This window comes from Salvia splendens, chromosome 14 (genome assembly GCF_004379255.2).
Source record: "Salvia splendens isolate huo1 chromosome 14, SspV2, whole genome shotgun sequence".
In the NCBI taxonomy this organism is placed as follows: Eukaryota; Viridiplantae; Streptophyta; class Magnoliopsida; order Lamiales; family Lamiaceae; genus Salvia; species Salvia splendens.
The window spans coordinates 20,646,281-20,669,439 of record NC_056045.1 but is presented as its reverse complement, the minus strand read 5'-3'; the positions used below and the strand labels follow the sequence as shown (position 1 = coordinate 20,669,439).

At 43.3% G+C, this 23,159-nt stretch overlaps 1 protein-coding gene and 1 long non-coding RNA gene across 2 annotated transcripts; one reads left to right on the top strand and one right to left on the bottom strand.

The window, feature by feature from the left end:
• The first annotated feature begins 421 nt into the window (after positions 1 to 421).
• Positions 422 to 7,569, top strand: LOC121765040 (auxilin-related protein 2-like). Its single transcript, XM_042161084.1, has 8 exons — positions 422 to 1,356; positions 3,483 to 5,109; positions 5,216 to 5,360; positions 5,457 to 5,554; positions 5,651 to 5,716; positions 6,439 to 6,528; positions 6,706 to 6,882; positions 7,074 to 7,569. The coding sequence occupies exons 1-8, from the start codon at positions 800 to 802 to the stop codon at positions 7,110 to 7,112; spliced, it is 2,799 nt and encodes a 932-aa protein (XP_042017018.1). The 5' UTR covers positions 422 to 799; the 3' UTR covers positions 7,113 to 7,569.
• An 813-nt stretch (positions 7,570 to 8,382) lies between these two features.
• Positions 8,383 to 22,510, bottom strand: LOC121764834. Its single transcript, XR_006042636.1, has 3 exons — positions 22,370 to 22,510; positions 21,637 to 21,641; positions 8,383 to 8,460 (listed from the first exon to the last, which is right to left on the bottom strand). It is a non-coding gene; the product is annotated as an uncharacterized LOC121764834 (long non-coding RNA).
• Between the last annotated feature and the right edge of the window lie 649 nt (positions 22,511 to 23,159).

Sequence of the window (23,159 nt, the reverse complement as noted above, 5' to 3'; positions counted from 1 at the left end):
AAAATAAAACAAGTCTGGATAAAAAAGAAGTATTCAGGCAAAATCAAACCCTTAGATTGCCCGAGCTGGAAGACTCTCTCTAGTGTGAATCGACGGAAACGCCTGGTCGGGCAATCTTCAGCCTTCAAAACGCTCGGCCCGAGCAAACTCTCTGGAATGCGAGACTTTCGTAAAACGGTCGTAACTTTTTCCACCGGACTCCAATTAAGGCGAAAACGTAGATTTAATCACCAATTGCGTTGTGAATAAATGATTGTATCCATTAATGAATCTAATTACATGTATAAATCAATCTAATTGTGTAGTGAATTTACAGTAAAATAGAAAGTCAAAGTCTACTTTTGCAAACACGGACATAAATTAAATGACGAAAATGAAACAAGAAAAACTTAAATTAAATTGGCAATGGAGAGAGTACGACAGCGAAGAACAAGGATATATAGAGAGAGAGAGAGAGAGAGAGAGATTTTATCCTTCACAGAAAAATTTGAAAACCCTAAATCGAATTTCGTCTCCTCTCTTTCCATTTCCAAAGTTGCAACAGTTAATTGCCCCACTGATCTCTGCCTATACATGCACCGTTTTCTGTGCGTATAGGTTCAGATTTCCCTGCGCTGAAGGCTCAACTGAGACCGCGATCATCACTCCAACGAGCATCCATTCACAATCAAGGAGGAATCCATCTGATTGGAGCATTTGACACATCCGATCGCTCTCGATTTTCTCCGGATCCAGCCAATTTTGGTTGCTGGCTGGGGCCGATTTCCAGATTAGATCTGCCGCTTTTTTATTTATTCGGATGGACGATCTGGATGTGCTCGCCCGCGATTTTGGATTGGGAGCTCGGGGGAAATCCAATCCGATGAGGTCTAATGCGCCGGAGCGTCGATCGATGGACGATCCATTGTTCAGCGACGTCTTCGGTGGCCAGCCAAAGTACACCTCCAGCTCAAACTTCGGCGGGATTAACAAGCAGAGCGATTTCGACTATGATTCGATCTTCAAGTCATCTGCTGCGGCTGAAACGCCGAAGAATGGCAATAGCAATAAATCGTCGATGCCGGTGTATGATAAGCCAGTATATGACGAGGATATATTCGATGGACTCCCCGGATTGAAGAGCAAATCCCCGCCGCCTTCCGTGAAATTTGACGATGATGTGTTTGTGTCCATGTCCTCGCCTCCAATGGGAAATGGTCCAAATAGGGAATATGATGATTTGTTGGGGAATTTGGGGAGGAAGGAGAAAGTGGGGGGTGAAAACATTAGTAGTGGTGCTAAAAGCAGCTCAAGTTCGAAGGGCTATGATGATTTATTTTCTGGGTTTGCGAGTAGCAATTCCCCTGTTAGAGAGAGGTAAATTCTGAAGATCAGATTATGTGTTTGCCCTTGCACTCTGATTTGTCTTCACATTATTTTGTTGCATGTGTTGGTCCAAGTATGCAATATGTGGCGCATTAAATAAGTGTCTGATTGATATTGCTATGGCCTGGAAACATAACGAGTTTCTTTGTTGTTGGTTTCTGATATTATGCCTCATATTTGGTTGATTGCAAATTTCTGTATTATTAATACGTGTCACCTGTAAATGCCGTAGAATTTTTGTTGATGCTAGTTAATATGAACATGTGATTGCAGTATTTTCCAGCATTAATTTACTTGTTTGGTGTATGTCATCTTGAAGTTTCTGTATTACAGTAAGAAAGACCAAGGCTTTAAAGATTACCTTGCAATTGTGGAAAATTATTGCTGTTTGAATTATATATGATGTTACAAAATTAGTAATTCTTGCTTACAACATTCCTGTTAGCTGAAATATCCATTATGGTTTCACAAATATGGAGTCTTGGTTGGTTTTAGTAATGTACAATGTCCTTCTAGCTTGATGTACACATCAATGGTTTTAAAGGGAAGGAGAGTTATGATAGAAATCAATTTGCTTCTTTATGGGTCTGAATGAAGGACAAGATTCATGTCTACAACTGATACAGTTTCAATCTTTCTTGTGCTTTGCCTCTGATTTCATATGGCTGGATACAGTGTAGTTAGGGTCGAGGGTCGCACCGGATCGATGATGTGAAAATTCGGGTCGCCGGTCGGCAGGTCGACTGGGTCGAGAGACCCACTATTCTAGGCTAATTTTTTTGCCTTTTAATATTAAATCAAATAAATATATTACTCTAATGTTTACAATATATCAAATAAAGTTTCAATACATATAGCCTATAGGTAGATAAAGTGGTACAAGCTGCTTGTAGAGGCCGAATTAGAATTAAAATCTGCACACAAAATTCAAAAAGAAGATGAAAGTTAGAACAATACCTTGATTAAACAAAGGAAGGAATAGATGAAGGGTGGCTCTGTATATTTGTTTAGGAATGAAGAGGATGAATTTAGGGTTTGAAAAGCTTGATGTGGTTCATGCATATATATAGATAATTGAGATTGAGAAACAAAGGAGAACGTAGAAAAAATGTGTGCTGAGATTTTTGAAAATCAGAATAAAAGTGTGAGAGATCTGAGGAACAGAGGAGAAAAAACGTGTGCTGAGATTAGAGAAAATCAGAACAAAAGTGTGAAAGATTTGAGAAAATCAGCAGACTTTTAGGTAAGTTTTACTTTTATACTTATGTTTATTTTAGTAAAACCAAATCAGCATTAAAAAGGAAAAGATTCAGAGAATAAAGGTTTAGGAATTACATGTATCTCGACCCAGGCGACCCTCTCGACCCAGGCGGCCCGGCGGCGACCCCGTACCTCGATCAACCCACCCATGTTGGGGCGGTGACGGTCTCGACCCGGGCGACCCGAGCGCCATTTTGACAACACTGGCTGGATATCACTGCATTTTGTTTCTTCCGCAATAAAAAATTGATCATTAAGTAGTACTAGTAACTTAGAATCACCAACTGTTGAATAATCAGCAATCAGCTAAGAGCAGGCAGTTTATTTTGGGTGGTGATATGTCATGTGAATCAAGATCGATTGCCTGAAAGGGAACTAATCTGTCTGTTGCAGTTAAGGTTACTAGATTCCAGTAGTCCGCTCTTGCAAAAGAAATACTTTCATAATCTGTAGTCATCTTACTAGTTGTAGGAAAGAATTTGGAGTAAGGAGAATTGAATGACAACTTGACACAATGAACTCCCATTTTTTTGCACAATTGACACATCAAGGTTAGATTTGGATTTACTTTTGGGTACCTTATTGTGGGTTTTAATTGAATTATGTAACCTAAATTGAGAGAATTCCTTGAACTGCTCCTTCTCTGACCACACACAGAATTACACTTATGTAATTTCTCTCATATCAAGTGATACACCGTTACTCTTTATGCTTTTTCCCAATATATTTATCACTGTCGGGGCTGATAATGCTGTTTCATTCTGGCTAATTTATGTTTACTAAGATTCTATGAAATAAGGTTTAGAATAAATAAATTACTACCAGGCGCCATTGAAACTTCTTTGCTTTCCTTGTAGAACCAGACCAGTACCAGAGTCAGGATGGAGTTCTATGCCAAATTCTGGCTTAAAGAATGGCTTGGATGATCCTTTTGTAGTTCTGGAGTCAAGTTCGACACAACACTCATCGTTCACAGTACCTAAAGATCCTCTTGAAGAAATTAGTAAATTTAATAAATCTAGGAGCACGAGGGCCGAAGTTTCATCTGGTAGTGGAGGAGCATTTGATTACATAGATCCCCTCAGCACTTTCACAAAACCTGCATCATTTTCCTCTGGAAAGGATAAAAGAGAGAAGGGTGGGAGTCCTTCTCGATCTGAAACACCCAAACCTGCTACTGCCAGGGAACTGATGGAGAACTCTTATTTTGGATTTTCGGAGAGCAACAACATGAACAATGTTCCTGTAGATCAGGAACCTCCCTTGTTTGACGTACCAAATGTTTCTTCAGATTTTCAAAAACCTTCTGGTCAAACTTCTCCTCCCCAATATTATGAAACAGTCTCAGAGGCTGATATGTCTCCTACATCTGGACAAGGAAATAAGTCTGATGAAGTATGGCTGACTGTATCAGAGATTCCTCTTTTTACACAACCCACTGCTGCTCCACCACCATCACGACCACCTCCACCCATACCTCGACAAGCTTCAATGTCAGAAACAAGTTCCTTTTCTTCCAGTTTTCAAAAGCAGAGTGATGGGTTTGTATCATCATCAAATTATAATCAACACCCCCAACCCAGGCCTTCTGCCAAGGGCCCTCCCGTCTCACAGTTTGATGAGCTTGAGGACTTTGCCAGTGGTAGGTCACATAACAGTTTCGACGAAAGTGCCAATCATCATCACGGTACAGAGACCAATGATTTCTCTACCGCTGCTGCATCAGCTGCTGCTATGAAGGATGCTATGGACAAAGCGGAGGCTAAATTCAGACATGCTAAGGAAGTCCGTGAAAGAGAATATGCAAAAGCTTCCAGAAATAGAGAGCCTGGGCCAATTGAGAATGATGAACAAGATAGCCAGGAGGAATATAGGGAAAGTCAAGAGAGATTAAATCGTGAAAGGAGACAGAAGGAAGAGGAAGAAAGGGAGCAAAGGAGACTTGAAAGGGAGAAATTAAGGGAGACTGAGAGGGAGAAGGCTAGGCAAGCTGTAGAAAGGGCAACCAGGGAAGCTCGTGAAAGAGCAGCAGCCGAGGCACGTGAAAGAGCGACTGCTGAAGCTCGATTAAAAGCTGAAAGGGCTGCTGTTGAGAAAGCGAATGCTGAAGCCCGAGGACGCGCGGAAAGAGCTGCAGTTCAGAGGGCACAAGCTGAAGCCCGCGAAAGAGCTGCAGCAGAAGCTAAAGGAAGGGCGGAGAAGGCTGCTGCAGAAGCTAGGGAAAGGGCTGCTGCAGAAACAAAGGAGAAAGAAGCACGGGAAAGATCTGCAGCAGTAAGGGCAGAAGCAGATTCAAGGCGCCAAGCTGAACGAGCTGCTGTTCAAAGGGCTGCAGCAGAGGCTCGGGAGAGAGCTGCTGCAGAAGCCCGAGAAAAGGCTGCCTCAGCTGCAAAGATGAATCAACAAAAGGACGACAATGATTTAGAATCATTTTTCAGCATGAATCGAGCAAGCAGTGTACCAAGAGCAAGAACAAGCTCAACTGTATGGGCTAATGCATGAATATCAGATACATATTACAATTATTGATCCTGTTCATTAGGTTTTGCATTCACACTAAGTCGTATTCTTCTCTTTGTTTATGTTTTAGGATCCTTTCTTCGACCAACAATTTCAGAGCAAGGGTGAGTCTGAAGCTGCAAGGAGGACTCCGTCATCAACTGGGGCATCATCTAACTTAAAGAAAGCTTCTTCCACTAGCAACTTTGTTGATGACCTATCTTCTATTTTTGGAGGTATATCACCTTATCATGTCATTTTAACATCAAAATGCTGTTTAGCATTTGTTTGTCACTGACTGTTATCCCATGGGAATTACTTTGCTTCCAAAGCTACTACAGCATCTGGAGAATTTCCGGAAGTTGAAGGAGAAAATGAAGAGAGAAGACGAGCCAGAATGGAACGCCATCAACGCACTCAAGAGAGAGCGGTATACGCTATGTTACTTTAGAATTTTCTTCATCTTCTATTTGTTATTCTTCATTCTATGATTTCTATCATTGAGTTGTTGATCTTGTGGTCTTAGGCCAAAGCATTGGCCGAAAAAAATCAGCGGGACCTTCAAGCTCAGAGGGAACAAGAAGAAAGACATGTGAGTTTCCGAAACAAAAGTAGATATTTACTCGTGAATACAAAGCTAATGGGTTGTGTACAATCAAAGGATGCTGTGTATTATAGAAGGCCTATGGTGTACTGCTGGAACAAGAATTAAAAATATTGAAAAAGGAAGAACCAAGAGAAGGAAACCAAAAGGCAGAAAATAAACAAAGATAAAGATAACTCTCCTCCTTTGACTAAGAGGCCATCCTCTGAAAAGGCCACTGCTATAAAGCTGAAATCTCAATATAATTCTGAACAATTAAACTGAAGAATATAAAGCCCTATTTATAAGAACTAATGTAGACTCCTAACTATTCATAATTATCTGAAGGATAAGCATGAATAAAATATTTCTAACAAATTATAATATCTAAACAAGAAATTCACAGATTTCATCTCTATCAAGTATCAATATGCTTATACTTTTCCCCCTTATAAGTTCTCATCTTGTGAAGAGGAATACATCTGCACTTGATGAAGTATGAGTTTTAGTTGAAAACCAAGTAAATAACCATTTGTTCCTATCAGTGTTTGTGAGAAGATGATTTTTTACTTTGAAATTCGTGCACTCTTTTTTATCGAAAAGTATTGCTAGTACTTTTTAGTTTTTTTTTTCTCGAGAGTCTGATTGCAAACTCAAGCTGCTCCTTCGATATGTCTTTTGTGTGTGAAAAGGTGTTCCACCAATTTAACCACAATCTTATTTGGTTACAGAGGATTGCTGAGACCTTAGATTTTGAAATCAAGCGTTGGGCAGCTGGAAAGGAAACAAATTTGCGTGCGCTGCTATCAACATTGCAATATGTGTGTTTGATTATCTTCCTATCTTACATATGATCTGTATAAATTATAGTAGTATATATTGGCAGAATTCTTAACCCGGCTATAGTACTATTTTGGGTATACTTTATTTAGATCAATATGAAATTGGTATTTGCTAAATGGTTACAAAATGCAAACCGGGTATACCCTGGGTGACAGGTGCTTTGGCCTGAATGTGGCTGGCAGCCTGTGTCGTTGACAGACCTGATCACTGGTGCCTCTGTTAAAAAGGTTTATAGGAAAGCCACTCTTTGCATTCATCCCGACAAGGTGCAGCAAAAGGGTGCTACTCTCCAACAGAAATACATTGCTGAAAAGGTGTTTGACCTTCTAAAGGTACTGTTCTTATGATGAAGTTTTACCGTTTCCTAAAACTCTTTATCTAATAAATCCACATGTTGCATGTTTGATTAATTATTGAGCACAAAACATGGTAAGGTGGGAAATAATTTTTGGTGTTCATCTTCGGACACTATTTACTTTCTGCTAGAAACTCCATTGATATCGAGTTTAATTTTCCCTAATAGGAAGCTTGGAATAAATTTAACTCAGAGGAGCTCTTCTAAATACTGCCAGTCATCTACCTCTCAACCTTGCCATTCGACGGATGAGATTCTCTCCCTGCTCTCAATCTACAGGTGTGTTTTTGATGCACCTACATTTTTGTGCTTTCTTTTGCTTGTTGCAAAGTGCTGATTGAGAAAAGAGACCTCCATGCTGCGGGTATGCTCGAATGGCGTGTACATGTATGCTCGATGTATATTGATGTCAACATCGAAGATCCAAGCAAAAGTTAAAATGGTTGTTTTTCAGTTCTTGTGGTGCTGTGGGACAATTTAAGTTACCTTTGATTGTTATATCATTCATCTTTTGCCTTTATATTTTTTTGCTGATTTCTTTAGCTATTCATTTGCATTATTATGTCTGAGCTGTTCAGTACTCAGAATATTAATGAATTCTCCTTGTATTATTGTTGTGTTGAGATTTATCTGAAGGTGCATATATATTTGGTTTGTTTTTGTATGATTTTGAATATAATGAGATTCTTGTTCAGTTGAGATTTTGAATGATTTTTTTGGATTCTACTTGCGACGTGCTTGCTGTATAAGGATTTAATAGTATTATTCATTTGACACTTCTACTTGGAGTCTAAGATAATGACCCAATGTTGTCACTATTATTCCAGTCGTCCACAAAATAAATGTTTTCCATTTTAGTTTGCTAGGATAAATAATTATCTTGAAGTTATACGACTAAAAATGACTTAAAATATGTGTTTTTATTATGTTTTATTTATTTATCTTCTATGTTGAATTGCCCCTAAAATAAGTCTATATCAATGTTGTCAAAGCAGTATAGCGGTTCATGGCGGTTCGCCCGAAAAATGCCACAGGGATATAACGTATCGGTATGGCGGGATATAGCGGTCATTAATTAAATATATAAAATAATATTTATATATTCATATATAATTCAAAAAATTAGAAAATAATAAAAATATAACATTAAAAACTCTAAAAACATGTAATAAAGCATAAAATAGAAAACAATTATATAAAAGTCTAGCAATTAAAGTCTTTAGTTCAAGTGTTCAACAAAACATAAAACCATGATAAGCTCAATAGACATCAATCATCAAGCTCAACATAGTCTTCTAGCTCATCATCATCACTATCATCGGCATCCATTTCATCTTCATCCTCCATTGCTTCATCCTCTTGATCTCCACTTACACTATCCTCAAATTCTTCCTCTTCCGATTCTTCATCTACAAGCACAAGCCTTTTCCTTTTCCCTTTCCCTTTCCCTTTTCTAGGTATGATAGGTTCTTTTTTCTTAGAAACTCTAAGACAACTTGAACTAGATGTAGAAGATTCTTTCCTCTTCTTTGACCTAGTATATGTCCTAGGCTCTCTGAAGTTCCCACTTTTTGGGTGGGCCTGCCTCTCGACTCTAATGTCGAATGACTAGACTCAGGAGTAAACAAGTGTGCACATTTGAGAATTAATGCAAGGCTCGGTCCAGACACAACGCTCCTTAAATCCACTGGATCACTGGGTCCAGGAACTCAAGAGAACTACAGTGTTTTTGTCGTTGGACACACTCGACTCCCCTTCAAAAATAAATCCCTCAACCCGAATACTATGAATTAGTATAGGGAAGTGGGGTCGATCCCACAGAGATGGATTCGCAGGGTAGTGCTAAGAGACTATGGAAACAAACGGCTGCTGCCACGCAAAGGGGTTGAGATTTTAACTAACACTAGATCTAGGCAAGAAATGTAAACGCTAGACCTAGGACACAGAAAACTTACTGGAATCAGACATCAAATCCGAAAGACACAATCACTTTCTTGACCGAGTAAATAACTAACTGATTGAGACTAGGCAGAAAGAATAAAACAGCGGGGAACATGATTCCAAATATAGCAAGTACGGTAAAAAGCTGCAGATAACAGATCAGCTCCAGCTAGCTTCGCATGCAAAGTTCCTAACAGATTCAGAAACGCAAATGCAGAAAACAGAGCATACTCCCAGATTCGATCAGAATATAGAAATTGAGATGCCGGAAACTTGCTACGAATCGGAAATAAACCAGATCTACGTAAACTAGGCGGAATGAAATGAAAACACGTAAGCTAGGCATGAAATTTAAACACTCCTGCTCAGAATCACGTCGGACGCTTAATCCACTCCGGATCCAAGCAATCCAAACTCAACAATCAACTAAATCAACTCCATAACTCCGATTCTAACAGATCTGCTCCGATCACCGCCAAATTCAATCAATCAAGAACAATCTGCAAACAAATCACAAACTCCAGCAAAACCCAACCTCCGATTCATCCAAAAATAGAACCATTCTTCAGACCCAAACGAAAAATATCAGCAAATAATCAGAAACCAACTGCAAAAAAATAAACAACTCCGACAATCCAACTCGACATCAAGCGAACTCAACCAGCAAACCAGAAATGAACACAATAGACATAAGCGAAAGTAAAAATCCGGAATAAAACAGGAAATATTGGTTAACAAAAGAAAACCGAGCTTCGAACAGCGAAGCTCGGTGGAATCAGTGTAAATAGCAACGGAAATGTAAATTGTTTCTTCGCCCTTGAACTAGGACGGTGTTACAACCCTCGAACCACTCTCGGAAAGCTAAAATGTGAACCCCAGCCAAGTGCTAACTGGAATCTCTCGCGAATTTGGAGTCAAGTGTGTGGAAAGGTGAATCGAGCAAGGGGCTGTTAGTGAGGCCTCCACCGAGAAGGTCCCTCCAGCCTGCATGCTTCTCCCTTTTATAGATGCGGACATAGCCTTCTAGAGTTTTCGTAGAAATCCCTATTCTACCCTTCAACTCCGAGGCTTCCTCCGTCTAGCAATTTTCTTCCAATTGTTCACCCTTTCGCCAGTTTCCTAGGACCATGCAAGCGTCCTCTTCTTTTCCTGGATCTGGCGAAAAACTTCACATACCTGACTTAATTCAATGCGTTAGACCCAGTAATTTCATGAAATGAACCCCTAGACCGATGCATGAAATTAGCCTTATCAAACTGCTCACACTTAAACCATGCTTGTCCTCAAGTATGAAAGACAAGAAAATAGGAATAAGGCGAATTTCAATGCATGGTTACCAAGTAAAACTTTTAAAAAAAATGAAAACAAAACAAACTCCTAGACCTAAGCAACTACGGACTTAGAAAAGAAAATAACACAAAGAACAGAAACACAACAAAACAAACAAGCATGAACTAGTTTCGAATTTTTAAGCTACTATCCCCACAAGTTTAAGTTCAATCTGATCGATTACAGTCTTCAAATCTTCCCCCTTCCTTCGTCTGCCTAAACGGTCTGTCAGTTAGTCAAGATAGCCTATTGATTTCCCATCTGTTAGGTTCGCTCGATCACTCATTCCTCACCAGGGATGTTAGGATAAAAAACGCTCCAAAAATAGAGTTATACCACTGATGCGTCGGGTTATGAGAGTTTTCTCCCTATTCTTCCTCCTTTCCTATGAATTTCCCTGGGCCAGACTACGATTTTTTTTTTCATTTTTCTGTATTACAACCCCTTTCCCCTGGACTTCGTCCAGCTTATTCCTCCTATTTTTTTTCCCTTGGACTTCGTCCAGCTTATTCCTCCTTAACCCATTTTTTTTCTCCTTCATACTCTACTCCCTAAGCATCAAGTGATAGCCCATTGTTTCATGTTAGCTCTAAAAGTGTTTAGGCTTATAACTCTCTTTATAGTAGGGCTGTACAACTAGGTTATCTAAGGCGTTTTCCATCGTCCTAACTTCATTCAGATCGCATTCGGCTTATTAAGGAAGAAAGTGTCAAAGTTGATCTGCTTTCTCTCTTCAATCACTCTTACTAAGGGGATCTTGCCTTATTATCTAGCTAGCTCATGCGAAGCACACATCCTAAGACACAAAAACGATACTTACTCCCCCCCTCCCGCTTCACTCAAGCTTGTCCCCAAGCCATCGTAGTGAAGGGGGGAAAAGGGAAGTACTAACAGCAGACTGATAAAGCAAACAACAACAAACACAAATACAGAGCAAAACTTCTCACACTTAGACCGAGCATCGGGCTAAGTGGGAGAAGACGCAACAAACAAACTAAGGCATGCAAAAAAAAAAACAAAACACCCCCTTCTCACACTTAGACCAAAAGTTGGGCTAAGTGTAAGAAAGGCAACACATATGTACAATTACAGAGCATGCTGACATATAAGAACACAAACAAAACGGAAAAAAAAAATAAGGGTTACTTGGCTCCGTGGGGGGTTCAATTCGGGGTCTGGCCCCCGCGAGGGCCAGACTTTGGTGGCGCTGTCTGGTGGGTCACCTTAGCTTTCTTTCTGGCTGGCAACTCCGGCTTCTCTTTTCGTTCTTCTGTCGGGCGGGGTACGGCTGTCTTCAATATCACGGGCCGAGAGGGAGATGGAGTAGTCTGGGGCCTCAGGGCATGCGGTGGCTTCTGCGCAGTCAGACTTCCTTGACCTGGCGTTGTAGAATCGCCGCTAGGCTTTGGAAGTTCCTTCGGTGTCTCTGGGAACCTTGCTCTAAGCCACTTTGTCATTGCCATCATCAACTCAACACCTTCCGTCATCTTTTCAGTACATCTGGTCGATGTCGCCACAAGATCAGACATGTGCCCCTTGAGGGCCACCATTTCCTCCCTAACCTTCCGAACTTCTACTCTTATTTCTTCCATCTCCGTTCGTACTCCGGCGACTTCCTTCCTCACTTTCTCAGCCTCACTACTATCTTTCCCTTTACCCCGCAGGGACACAATTTCATGCCGAACCATCTTCATTTCTGACCTCATCCAACCAACCTCCTTTCGCACTTCCTCTACTTCCATCCTGGCTCCTGCTTCCAAACCAGTAGTATTCTTCACTTCCACCACATCGGATTCCTGTTTCACCTGAGTCTCTGACTGCCCAACCTCGTAAAAGCATACTTCCCTTCCGCGTGCGATCAGCAACCCTTTATTGAAAAAATAATCCATGTTAAAAACCTCAGGGGGCGAACACATCTTTACCTCTCGGCATGCCTTATGGATCTTCATGATCACATTCCTCTGCAGATAAGCTCCGAGCAAGTGGCACGTGTATAGGTGCCGGGAAGGATTTGCAGTCACTTGATGGCAGGCTTGGGCTATCCAGTAGCCCAAGTGAACTCTTACCCCCGTAGCCATGCACCATGTGAAGTACAGATCGGCGGTAGTCAGAGCGTTGTTGGCTGTGCCCATTAAATTGTAACTAATAAAAGTCTGGGCAAACCTCAGGACCCTATTTTCGATGTGGTGTGCCTTCGAAAAGCTTGTTTTAAACTGACCCACCCTCGGGTGAGTCAAGAACTCCCATGCGCTTTGCGCTTTGAATCCCGGCCTCATTTTCGGGGGACCAATCATCCTCTCGCTCCACAGGCCATCATCGTCCTCCGTTCGCGTCTGCAAACCCATCCGCAAGGTCCATTCCCGGATGCTCATCGTATGTTCCTCACTGAAAAGTCTGAAATGAATGGAGTCGGCATCCAAATCGGTAGTGGACTTAAATCGGAAGGTGGAAAAGAATTCTCGGGCCAGGTCAATCAGAACCTCGGTAGTACTGTGCTTGAGCAACCAATCGAAGCCTATTGCGTCGATATAAGTCCGGAATTCATCGTTGCAAGCAATCGTTTTGAGCTCCGATGAGCTATACATCTTTCCGGACTTAGCGACCTTCCCCTCAGTACTCTTCTCCTTATAAATGGCTGTGCGCTTTGGGTCGTCAAACGTCCTCATTTCATCTAGCAAGTTGTTTGTTATCCACACTTCGGTTGGCTCAAAATTGAATTCCTCTTCTTGTTCCTCTTCCGAGTTGCTGGACTCAGAAGGGCTCTCGGTTTCTGCGGCATATGGCACCTTAGCTGCCGGCGGAAGTGTGGATTCAGTAGAGTTCCCTCTCGCCTTCTTGGTCGAGGAAGGAGCAATTTGTTTCCCCTTCCTTTTCTTCTCAGTCGCTTGGCGACGTTTCTCCTTATCACTCTCCCCCTTGCCAGGTCTGGGAGAGTTCACCTGTTCAGAAGCTGCGGTCTCGGGACCCAGCAATTCTTCCTCCGTCGGCTCCACAGTTTCATCAATCTCATCAATGAGGCTCCGGCGAGCCCGCCTCCTAGCATCTCTGGGGTTGACCGGCGAGTCGGTCTCCTCTGGGATCTCGGTCAGATCCACAATCAACTTCACCCCGGCGTCAGCGGGTTCCTGGCTAATTTCAGAATCGAGGGCTTCTCCCTCCTTGGACAACAATGGGGTTGCCCCCGAGATGTAAACAGGGGTCTCTACCCCATCAAATCCTTCTCCGACGTGGGCCTCAGCACCCACCGGTTTCTCAGGGGTATCCTCCTCCACATTTTGTTCAGAATTTAGGGCCTCGTCGCCCCCACCTTCACCAACTATAGGGGCTTCCCCCCCACAGATTCTTCCAAAACAGGGGTTTCCCCCTCAGTTGCAGAGTCTAATCTTGGTTCGCACATAGCCAACAATTCCAACCCTGTGACCAAATCTGAGTCGTCTTCACGATTCCCTGCGGTTCCGAGCTAGGGGTCGTGGATTCTTGAATGTCCTCCGGTTGTGTGGTGGTCTCCGGAGCAACTGTCTCCTCTGGTACGGCAGTGGGTTCCGGAATGGCGATGGCTTCTTGAACGGTTTCAGGTTCGGCGTCGGGTTCTGAGACGGTCTCCGGTTGTGGTACACTGGAAGACGGAGCAGCTTGTACGGACTTACCCATTGCGGTTGCAAACATGGCGAATGCCTCCATCGCCTTCTCCGCACCCCCAAATTTCTGGAATAGCTCGGCCATAAACGCCGCCGCCCCAGAGTCGGCGGACCCTGAGGTGCTTCCGGTTCCTTGTTTGTTTTCCATGGATGTTGTTTTGGGGAATTTTTGTAAAGAATTTGGGGCGGAATTAGCAAATTAGGGTTAGAGAGAGTAAAAGGGGAGAGGAAATTGGGGATTTTTGTGTTTGTGAATATTGGAGAGAAAATAGGTAACGAGAAATAAAAAGGCAAAACGATTATAGTGTAGGCATGAGAGAGGACGTTTTGACAGGCGGTTGCAGGTGATGACGCTTGCGACCGTACGCCTCCCCATAAAGTGCCTTTTGAAATCCGAACCGGTGCCAACTCCCTCCAAAATTTTTACTCCACAACTCCTTACCCTTGTGAATTCCTTCTGCAAAATCACACTTAGAGAAAAAACATTAAACTAAAAATTGAAACGCCAGACTCCCCGGGTCTAGGGTATGACAGTATCAAAAACATTCCTTAAGGAGTCTGGTATTTCGAAAATATTTTTGGAAGATTATTTTTTTCTGATTTGTTTGGTTTTTTCTTGATTTAAAGAAGACGATTGAATATTTTCAATTTATGTTCAAGTGTTCTCAAGATTCCCTAGGTCAGGTCATGCTAAAACTTCTTAGATGCTGGACCTAGGAAATTTCTAAGAACACTCACTTCCCAGATCTATTAGGCGATATCATGGAGTGCGCGTAGTGGCATTTCGTCCACTACACACATCTCCGAGCTATCCCTAAATACCTTTACCCTATGACCGTTGACAAGAAAAGGAGTAGAGTTTGAAGAACTTCCCTGAATTTCTACAGCTCCATTTGCACGCAGACTCACAACAGTGTATGGCCCAATCCATTTGGACTTTAACTTACCAGGCATTAGCTTGAGCCGGGATTGGAATAGAAGAACCTTCTGCCCGACTTGCAATTCCTTGACCCGGAGGTTCTTGTCATGCCAGAGTCTCGTTTTCTCTTTGTACCACATCGCCGATTCATATGACTCCAGCCTTAGCTCCTCCAACTCCTGCAGCTGCAATTTCCTCTCTTCCTCGCAGGATTCGGGTCTCATGTTTATCTCCTTGACCGCCCAATATGCTCGGTGTTCTACTCCCACGGGCAAGTGACACATTTTGCCGAACACAAGCCTATATGGTGACATCCCAATAGGCGTCTTGTATGCCGTCCGGTAAGCCCATAGTGCGTCTCCAAGCCTCTTACTCCAGTCTTTCCTGGACGGATTAACCGTCTTTTCCAGTATCGCCTTTATTTCTCTGTTGGATATTTCCGCCTGGCCGTTGGATTGAGGATGATAAGGTGTAGACAGTCTGTGGTGGACACCATATTTTCTCATCAGAGCTTCAATAGTCTGGTTGCGGAAGTGCGTCCCATTGTCAGATATTATAGCTCTGGGCACTCCCTACCTGTTGAAAATGTTAGCTCTAAGAAACTTTGTTACCTCCTTAGCTTCACACGAGGTGGTTGCTTTTGCCTCTATCCACTTTGACACATAATCCACTGCCACAAGTATGTAAGTGTTCTCGTATGAAGATGGAAATGGACCCATGAAGTCCATCCCCCAAACATCGAAGATCTCACACACAATCACTGGAACTTGCGGCATCTCATCCCTCCTGGATATTCCCCCGGTCTGTTGACACCTTTCACAATTCTGACAAAACTCGAACACATCCCTATGCAATGTAGGCCAGTAAAAACCACTGTCTAACACCTTCCTTGCGGTCTTCCTAGGTCCAAAGTGACCTTCACAAGCTAGGGCATGGCAATGATTCAGCACATCCCTCTGTTCCCACTCCGGGATACACCTCCGGATTACTTGGTCGGCTCCCATTCGCCACAAGTACGGGTCATCCCAGAAATAGTACTTGGCTTCGCTCTTCAATTTCATCTTCTGGGCCCGGGAGATTACTTGCGAACTGGGCACTTCTCCAGTGACTAAGTAATTCGCCAGGTCTGCGAACCATGGCTCAGCGTTTTGATGGCATTTCCCTTTTTCGACATCCCCTGGACCTGTTAACTCCATAACCTCCTCCCAGCTGATAGGTCGAGGAATTTTTTTCACGTAGTACAAATGTTCCTCAGGGAATGCGTCCGGTATTGCTTCCTCGGTCTCCCCTTGAAATATCCTGCTCAGATGATCGGCTACTTTATTTTCAGTTCCCTTTTTATCTCTAACTTCCCAATCGAATTCTTGCAAAAGCAACACCCAACGGATTAATCTCGGCTTGGATTCTTTCTTCGCCAGCAAGTACTTTATTGCAGCGTGATCAGTGAAGACTATCACCCTCGACCCAAGCAAATATGGTCGGAATTTTTCAAAAGAGTACACGACTGCCAACATTTCCTTCTCCGTGGTGTCATAGTTTTTCTGGGCCTGGTTGAGCGTTTTTGATGCATAGAAAATTACGTAACTTTTTCCGTCAACTCTTTGACCTAGCACCGCCCCTACTGCATAGTCACTCGCGTCGCACATTATTTCAAATGGCAAGCTCCAATCGGGTGCTCGGATAATGGGAGCCGATACTAGTATATCTTTCAGTAGTTGAAAAGCCTTTATGCACTCCTCATTGAAAACAAACTCAACATCATTGTGCAGCAAATGAGTGAGTGGCTGAGCAATCTTCGCAAAATCCTTTATGAATCTTCTATAAAATCCTGCGTGCCCTAGGAATCCTCTTACCTCCTTCTGGTTCGTCGGGTAAGGCAGTTTTGATATCACCTCAATCTTTGCCTGGTCTACCTGTATACCTTTTTCCGAGACTACGTGCCCTAGGACAATTCCCTCAGGGACCATAAAGTGGCATTTCTCGAAGTTCAAAACCAAATGTTTTTCCTGGCACCTTCTCAATACTCTATCCAAACTAGCCAAACATGAGTCAAATGAATTCCCGTACACAGTGAAGTCGTCCATAAAAATCTCGATGTAGTCCTCCAAAAGATCCGAGAAGATACTCATCATACACCGCTGAAAAGTGCCTGGCGCATTGCACAGGCCAAACGGCATCCTCCTGTAAGCGTACGTGCCGAAAGGACACGTGAAAATTGTCTTCTCCTGGTCCTCGGGATCCACATAGATTTGAAAATACCCACTATACCCGTCTAGGAAATAGAAATATTACTTGCCCGCCAGCCTTTCTAGCATCTGGTCAATGAAAGGTAGAGGGAAATGGTCTTTCTTGGTCGCTTCATTTAACTTCCTATAATCGATGCACATCCTTCACCCGGTGACTAGTCTGGTGGGCACCAATTCATTCTTGTCGTTCTTGACCACCTGTATTCCTGACTTCTTGGGTACCATATGGACTGGACTCACCCATTCACTGTCTGGTATGGAATAAATGATTCCTAGGGAGAGTAGTTTCAATACTTCCTTCAGCACTTCCTCCCTCATGTTAGGATTCAATTTGCGTTGAGGATCTCTGCAGGCTTTTGCTCCTTCCTCCAAACGGATGTGATGCATGCACAAATCTGGACTAATTCCTACCAGGTCAGAGAGTGTCCACCCAATAGCCTTCTTGTTTCTTCGGATTACCTTCAGCAGTTCCTCTTCTTGTCCTTCGGTCAAGCTGCTGTTGATAATAACAGGGAAAGTTTCGTTCTCCTCTATATAAGCATACTTTAGGCCTGGTGGAAGTGTTTTCAGCTCTTTCTTGGGAACATCTTTTTCCTGGGGCAAGGGATTTTTCTCTGTTTATTCCGTAGTTATTTCCTTCCTCGACCGAGCAGAACCTTCCACACTCGCCACATACGGTGTCTTTCTTGACCTAACTAGTTCCGGATTTGCACAGAATTCCAGAATTGCTTCAGCTAACTCCTCATCAGATAACTCACTTGTGTTCATTGCTTGACACCAACTGGCTACCTCTCTATCAATATCATGACTCATCTCGGAGTTCTCAACCTGTTCCTGCATTAATTCCGTCTCAAGTATTCCTGGACCAAGGGGTTAATAACATCTATAACATGCAGGTTTTCAACGTCAAGAGGTTTCTTCATTGCCTCATCTATACTGAATGTATATTTCTCCCCATTATAATCAAGGCAAATGGTTCCATCAAAAACATCAATGATAGTTTTAGCGGTACGTAGGAAAGGTCTCCCTAAAAGTACTCCGCCCGACTCAGCAGACTCATTATCACTCATCTTAATCACATGGAAATCAGCAGGGTACAAGAAGTCATGTACCCTGACTATATCACATTCTCAAGCACCCCTTCAGGACAGATGCATGACCTATCCGCCAATTGAATATCAACTTTCGTATCTACCATGCCTACCCCAACTAACTTCTTGTATATGGAAAGTGGTAACACGTTTATCGACGCATCTAAATCACACATAGCATGCTCGATTTTCACGTCACCAATAGAGATGGGTAAGGTGAACATACCTGGGTCATTGCATTTTGAAGGCATCCTCCTCTTCTGAATTACTGCGGAGACATTCTCGCCTATCAGAATTTTCCCACTGGGCCTAGCCTTCCCAGCTATAAATTCCTTGATGAACTTGCTAAAGACTGGCATCTTAGGGCCTGTAAAAATGGCAGATTGATTTCCAACTTCCCAAAAATGTCCATGAAGTCTACCGGTTCTTCCTTCTGTTTCTTGGCTTCCCCCCGACTTGGAAAAGGTTTCAGTCGCTTCCCTGCTCCGGTAGAACTTTCACCTGATAACTCTCCAGTTTCTTTTCCTACTACCTCATCTTCCAACTCCGGCTCTGGGTCGAGGAAGAATGGTTCGGTCGGTCTAGGCAATTGTTTCTCCAAATCTCTTTCCTCAAGATCATCCTTGGCCAAGGGACTTCCTCCCTCCAAGTGTCCGGGTCTGGGAGTTGTATCCTCTTTCTTCTTGCCTTCCTTAGGATCTGTCCCCTCCTTTATTCTCACCACTGGTCCCTCATATCCTTTCCCGGACCTCAAGGTAATCTGACTTATATTAGCTCTATCAGGTGGCCTTACTGAGGCCGGAATTTTTCCTTCGTTTCCCCGCATGTCACTCAAAGAAGTGGCTATTTGGGACAGTTGCTTAGCCAACATATCCATGGCTGCTTTCTGTTCTTGCTGAGCGTCTTGAAGCTTGTGCACTACGTCATTGTTCGATTGCAAGTTGTTTTGCATATGTTGCTGAGAACTGACGAGGTCGTGCACCATATCATCGATACTTTTTGGTGGTTTTGGGGGCTGACTGGGCCCTGGCCCTATACTCAGAGTTAGTCCACTCACTTGATTCTGACGAGCGTTTCCTTGACCGCCTGAAGAGTTATTGTATTGATTTCCTTGGCCCTGGTAATTGTTCTGAAAATTCCTTTGGTGTGGTGGTACATAAGAGTTCCCCTTATGGCTCTGATTTCTGTTTCCCCAGTTTGGGTGGTCTCCTTGGTTACGATTGATCCAGTTGCCCTGCCCTTCTTGATTCCTTCCTGACCAGTTACCTTGTCTTTCGGGCTGAGGTGCAAACTGCTGACTTTGTTGTGGTGCCAGCTGATTCTGTTCATTGTCAGTCCATCTGAAATTTGGATGGTTTCTCCAAGGCGCATCTCTCTGTCTCCCTGGATTCCAGCTCCCATCGGGATTCCAACTTCCCATTGCATTGACCTGGGCCTGATAATCTCCTTCCTGGGTCCCGTAATATTGTTGCATTTGATTATCTCCTGGACCAGGAGATTTTTCCTTCCCTTGTGAAGCCAGTGGAATCGTCTTTTCAATCGCGTTCAAAAGAGCCTTCTCGAGCCTATCAATCCTTGCTTCGACTTTGTCATCTTCTTGTTCTCTCACAGCATGCACCGATCCTCTTTTCACTGCATTCCTAGGGTTATCGTACGCCTTCTTAGCGTCAATCAACTTCCCTAGGATCTCTCTTGCCTCACTTCCCCTTTTTCTTGTGAAATTTCCCCCACTCGAGGAGTTCATTAAGTCCTTTGACTCGGGAGTTGCTCCTTCGTAAAACAGAGAGTAGGTCTCTGCCTCTATCATTCGGTGATTCGGGCATGCATCCAACAACCCCTTAAATCTCGACCAATACTGACTCAACGATTCATCGTAATCTTGCTTACACTCTAGTATTTCTTTCTTAAGTGCATTCGTCTTGTTGGATGGGAAGAAATAATCTAAGAATTCTAACTTGAAGTCCCTCCACGTGCGGGATAGAATCCGGAGGCAACCTCAATAGCCACGTATTAGCTTCCCCCTTCAAGGTAAACGGAATCGCTCGTAGGCGATAATCCTCCTCTGTTGCATCATTCGGCCTCTTCTGAATACCACATAACTTACTGAATTCATTTAAGAACTCATACGGGCACTCATTTCTACGCCCAGAGAACGTCGGCAAGATGCCGAGTACGTTTGTCTTGATCTCGATAGTCCTCTGGCGTGGATTCATCACTATAGCTTGAGCTGGTTCTTCATCTAAATGGGCAGTGAGAGAGCCGATTTCTGGATCTGGGTCTACCACCTGCGCCATGACTACTTCCTCTTCTTCCCCTGTTTCTGACTCTGTTTCTGATTCTGTTTCTGATTCGGGTGGTGATTCTGGATCTTCGCGTCCTGATGACGTCCAAGATTCGTCGCTAGTAAATTCACTCGGAAACGGGCCTCCCGTGGTGAACCCTGATCTGGTGGTCACAGTAGAGACTGTATCCTTAACTTGCCAATCAAACTGACCGTGTTTCCACCCCGATGAGTTGCTCCAGTAGGTAGACCTTGAGCCTCTGCTCATAAACTGCAAACAAAAGAGAAAGAAAACAAATCAAAACTATTTACACCACAGACTCTGAACACTAACACTAAGCACGCCATCCATCCCCGGCAATGGCGCCATTTGAAGTTCCCACTTTTTGGGTGGGCCTGCCTCTCGACTCTAATGTCGAATGACTAGACTCAGGAGTAAACAAGTGTGCACATTTGAGAATTAATGCAAGGCTCGGTCCAGACACAACGCTCCTTAAATCCACTGGATCACTGGGTCCAGGAACTCAAGAGAACTACAGTGTTTTTGTCGTTGGACACACTCGACTCCCCTTCAAAAATAAATCCCTCAACCCGAATACTATGAATTAGTATAGGGAAGTGGGGTCGATCCCACAGAGATGGATTCGCAGGGTAGTGCTAAGAGACTATGGAAACAAACGGCTGCTGCCACGCAAAGGGGTTGAGATTTTAACTAACACTAGATCTAGGCAAGAAATGTAAACGCTAGACCTAGGACACAGAAAACTTACTGGAATCAGACATCAAATCCGAAAGACACAATCACTTTCTTGACCGAGTAAATAACTAACTGATTGAGACTAGGCAGAAAGAATAAAACAGCGGGGAACATGATTCCAAATATAGCAAGTACGGTAAAAAGCTGCAGATAACAGATCAGCTCCAGCTAGCTTCGCATGCAAAGTTCCTAACAGATTCAGAAACGCAAATGCAGAAAACAGAGCATACTCCCAGATTCGATCAGAATATAGAAATTGAGATGCCGAAAACTTGCTACGAATCGGAAATAAACCAGATCTACGTAAACTAGGCGGAATGAAATGAAAACACGTAAGCTAGGCATGAAATTTAAACACTCCTGCTCAGAATCACGTCGGACGCTTAATCCACTCCGGATCCAAGCAATCCAAACTCAACAATCAACTAAATCAACTCCATAACTCCGATTCTAACAGATCTGCTCCGATCACCGCCAAATTCAATCAATCAAGAACAATCTGCAAACAAATCACAAACTCCAGCAAAACCCAACCTCCGATTCATCCAAAAACAGAACCATTCTTCAGATCCAAACGAAAAATATCAGCAAATAATCAGAAACCAACTGCAAAAAAATAAACAACTCCGACAATCCAACTCGACATCAAGCGAACTCAACCAGCAAACCAGAAATGAACACAATAGACATAAGCGAAAGTAAAAATCCGGAATAAAACAGGAAATATTGGTTAACAAAAGAAAACCGAGCTTCGAACAGCGAAGCTCGGTGGAATCAGTGTAAATAGCAACGAAAATGTAAATTGTTTCTTCGCCCTTGAACTAGGACGGTGTTACAACCCTCGAACCACTCTCGGAAAGCTAAAATGTGAACCCCAGCCAAGTGCTAACTGGAATCTCTCGCGAATTTGGAGTCAAGTGTGTGGAAAGGTGAATCGAGCAAGGGGCTGTTAGTGAGGCCTCCACCGAGAAGGTCCCTCCAGCCTGCATGCTTCTCCCTTTTATAGATGCGGACATAGCCTTCTAGAGTTTTCGTAGAAATCCCTATTCTACCCTTCAACTCCGAGGCTTCCTCCGTCTAGCAATTTTCTTCCAATTGTTCACCCTTTCGCCAGTTTCCTAGGACCATGCAAGCGTCCTCTTCTTTTCCTGGATCTGGCGAAAAACTTCACATACCTGACTTAATTCAATGCGTTAGACCCAGTAATTTCATGAAATGAACCCCTAGACCGATGCATGAAATTAGCCTTATCACTCTCAAACACCCGAAGCCTTATACACCATGTTCCAATCAAGTGTATCATCGTCATCATGAACCAAATGATTACCACCATCAATATCATCATCATCATCATCCAACTCCCCAACTAGCCACTCATTGCACTCATCAATATCATCGAGAATAATAGGAGGGGCTGTAGGGTGCAGATTGTGAATAGGAGGGGCTGTATGGCTGGGCGGTGGCTGGGTCACTGAGTGGGGCTGGAGGGTGCTGGCGGGTGCTGGCTAGGCGGCGGCGGCGGCGGCGCGACGGTGGGTGGCAGATTGTGGAAGGACTGAAGGAGTAGAGATGAAAAGCGGCAGATTGGGGTTGTGGAATTAGGGTTTAGAATTATTGGGGTTAGAATTATTGGGGTGGGCTGATTGGGCCTATGCAAAATTAAATTAAAAAATAAAAAGCCCAATAAAAGTCAAAATTTGCACCAAAAAGTCAAAATTGGGCTAAAATACCGCTATTGCGGGATATGGTAGCGCTATGGCGCCACGACCGCCACAGAAAAATGCTACGTATCGGTGTGGCGATAGCGTTTTCATTAAAAACTGATATGCTATAGTGCAATATCCCCGCTATAGCCGCTATTTGACAACATTGGTCTATATCTTTGTATGTTAAACTGTCTCTATAGTGAGATTGGGTGAATCTCATTTTCGTTTAAAAGCATCCCCAACTGTGCTTGATGGGACCGACGGCGTCCGTGCCGACGGCGCGACACAACCTCGTCCGCCACTGCACTCTTGTCGTCGGCACGGCGCTGCTCGATACATCGAGCAC

Coding starts and splice junctions, on each gene's coding strand:
- LOC121765040 (XM_042161084.1), top strand. CDS start 800: ATGGACGATCTGGATGTGCTCGCCCGCGATTTTGGATTGGGAGCTCGG. Junction 5,717..6,438: donor GGGAACAAGAAGAAAGACAT/GTGAGTTTCCGA, acceptor ATTTGGTTACAG/AGGATTGCTGAGACCTTAGA. Junction 6,883..7,073: donor AGGTGTTTGACCTTCTAAAG/GTACTGTTCTTA, acceptor TTTCCCTAATAG/GAAGCTTGGAATAAATTTAA.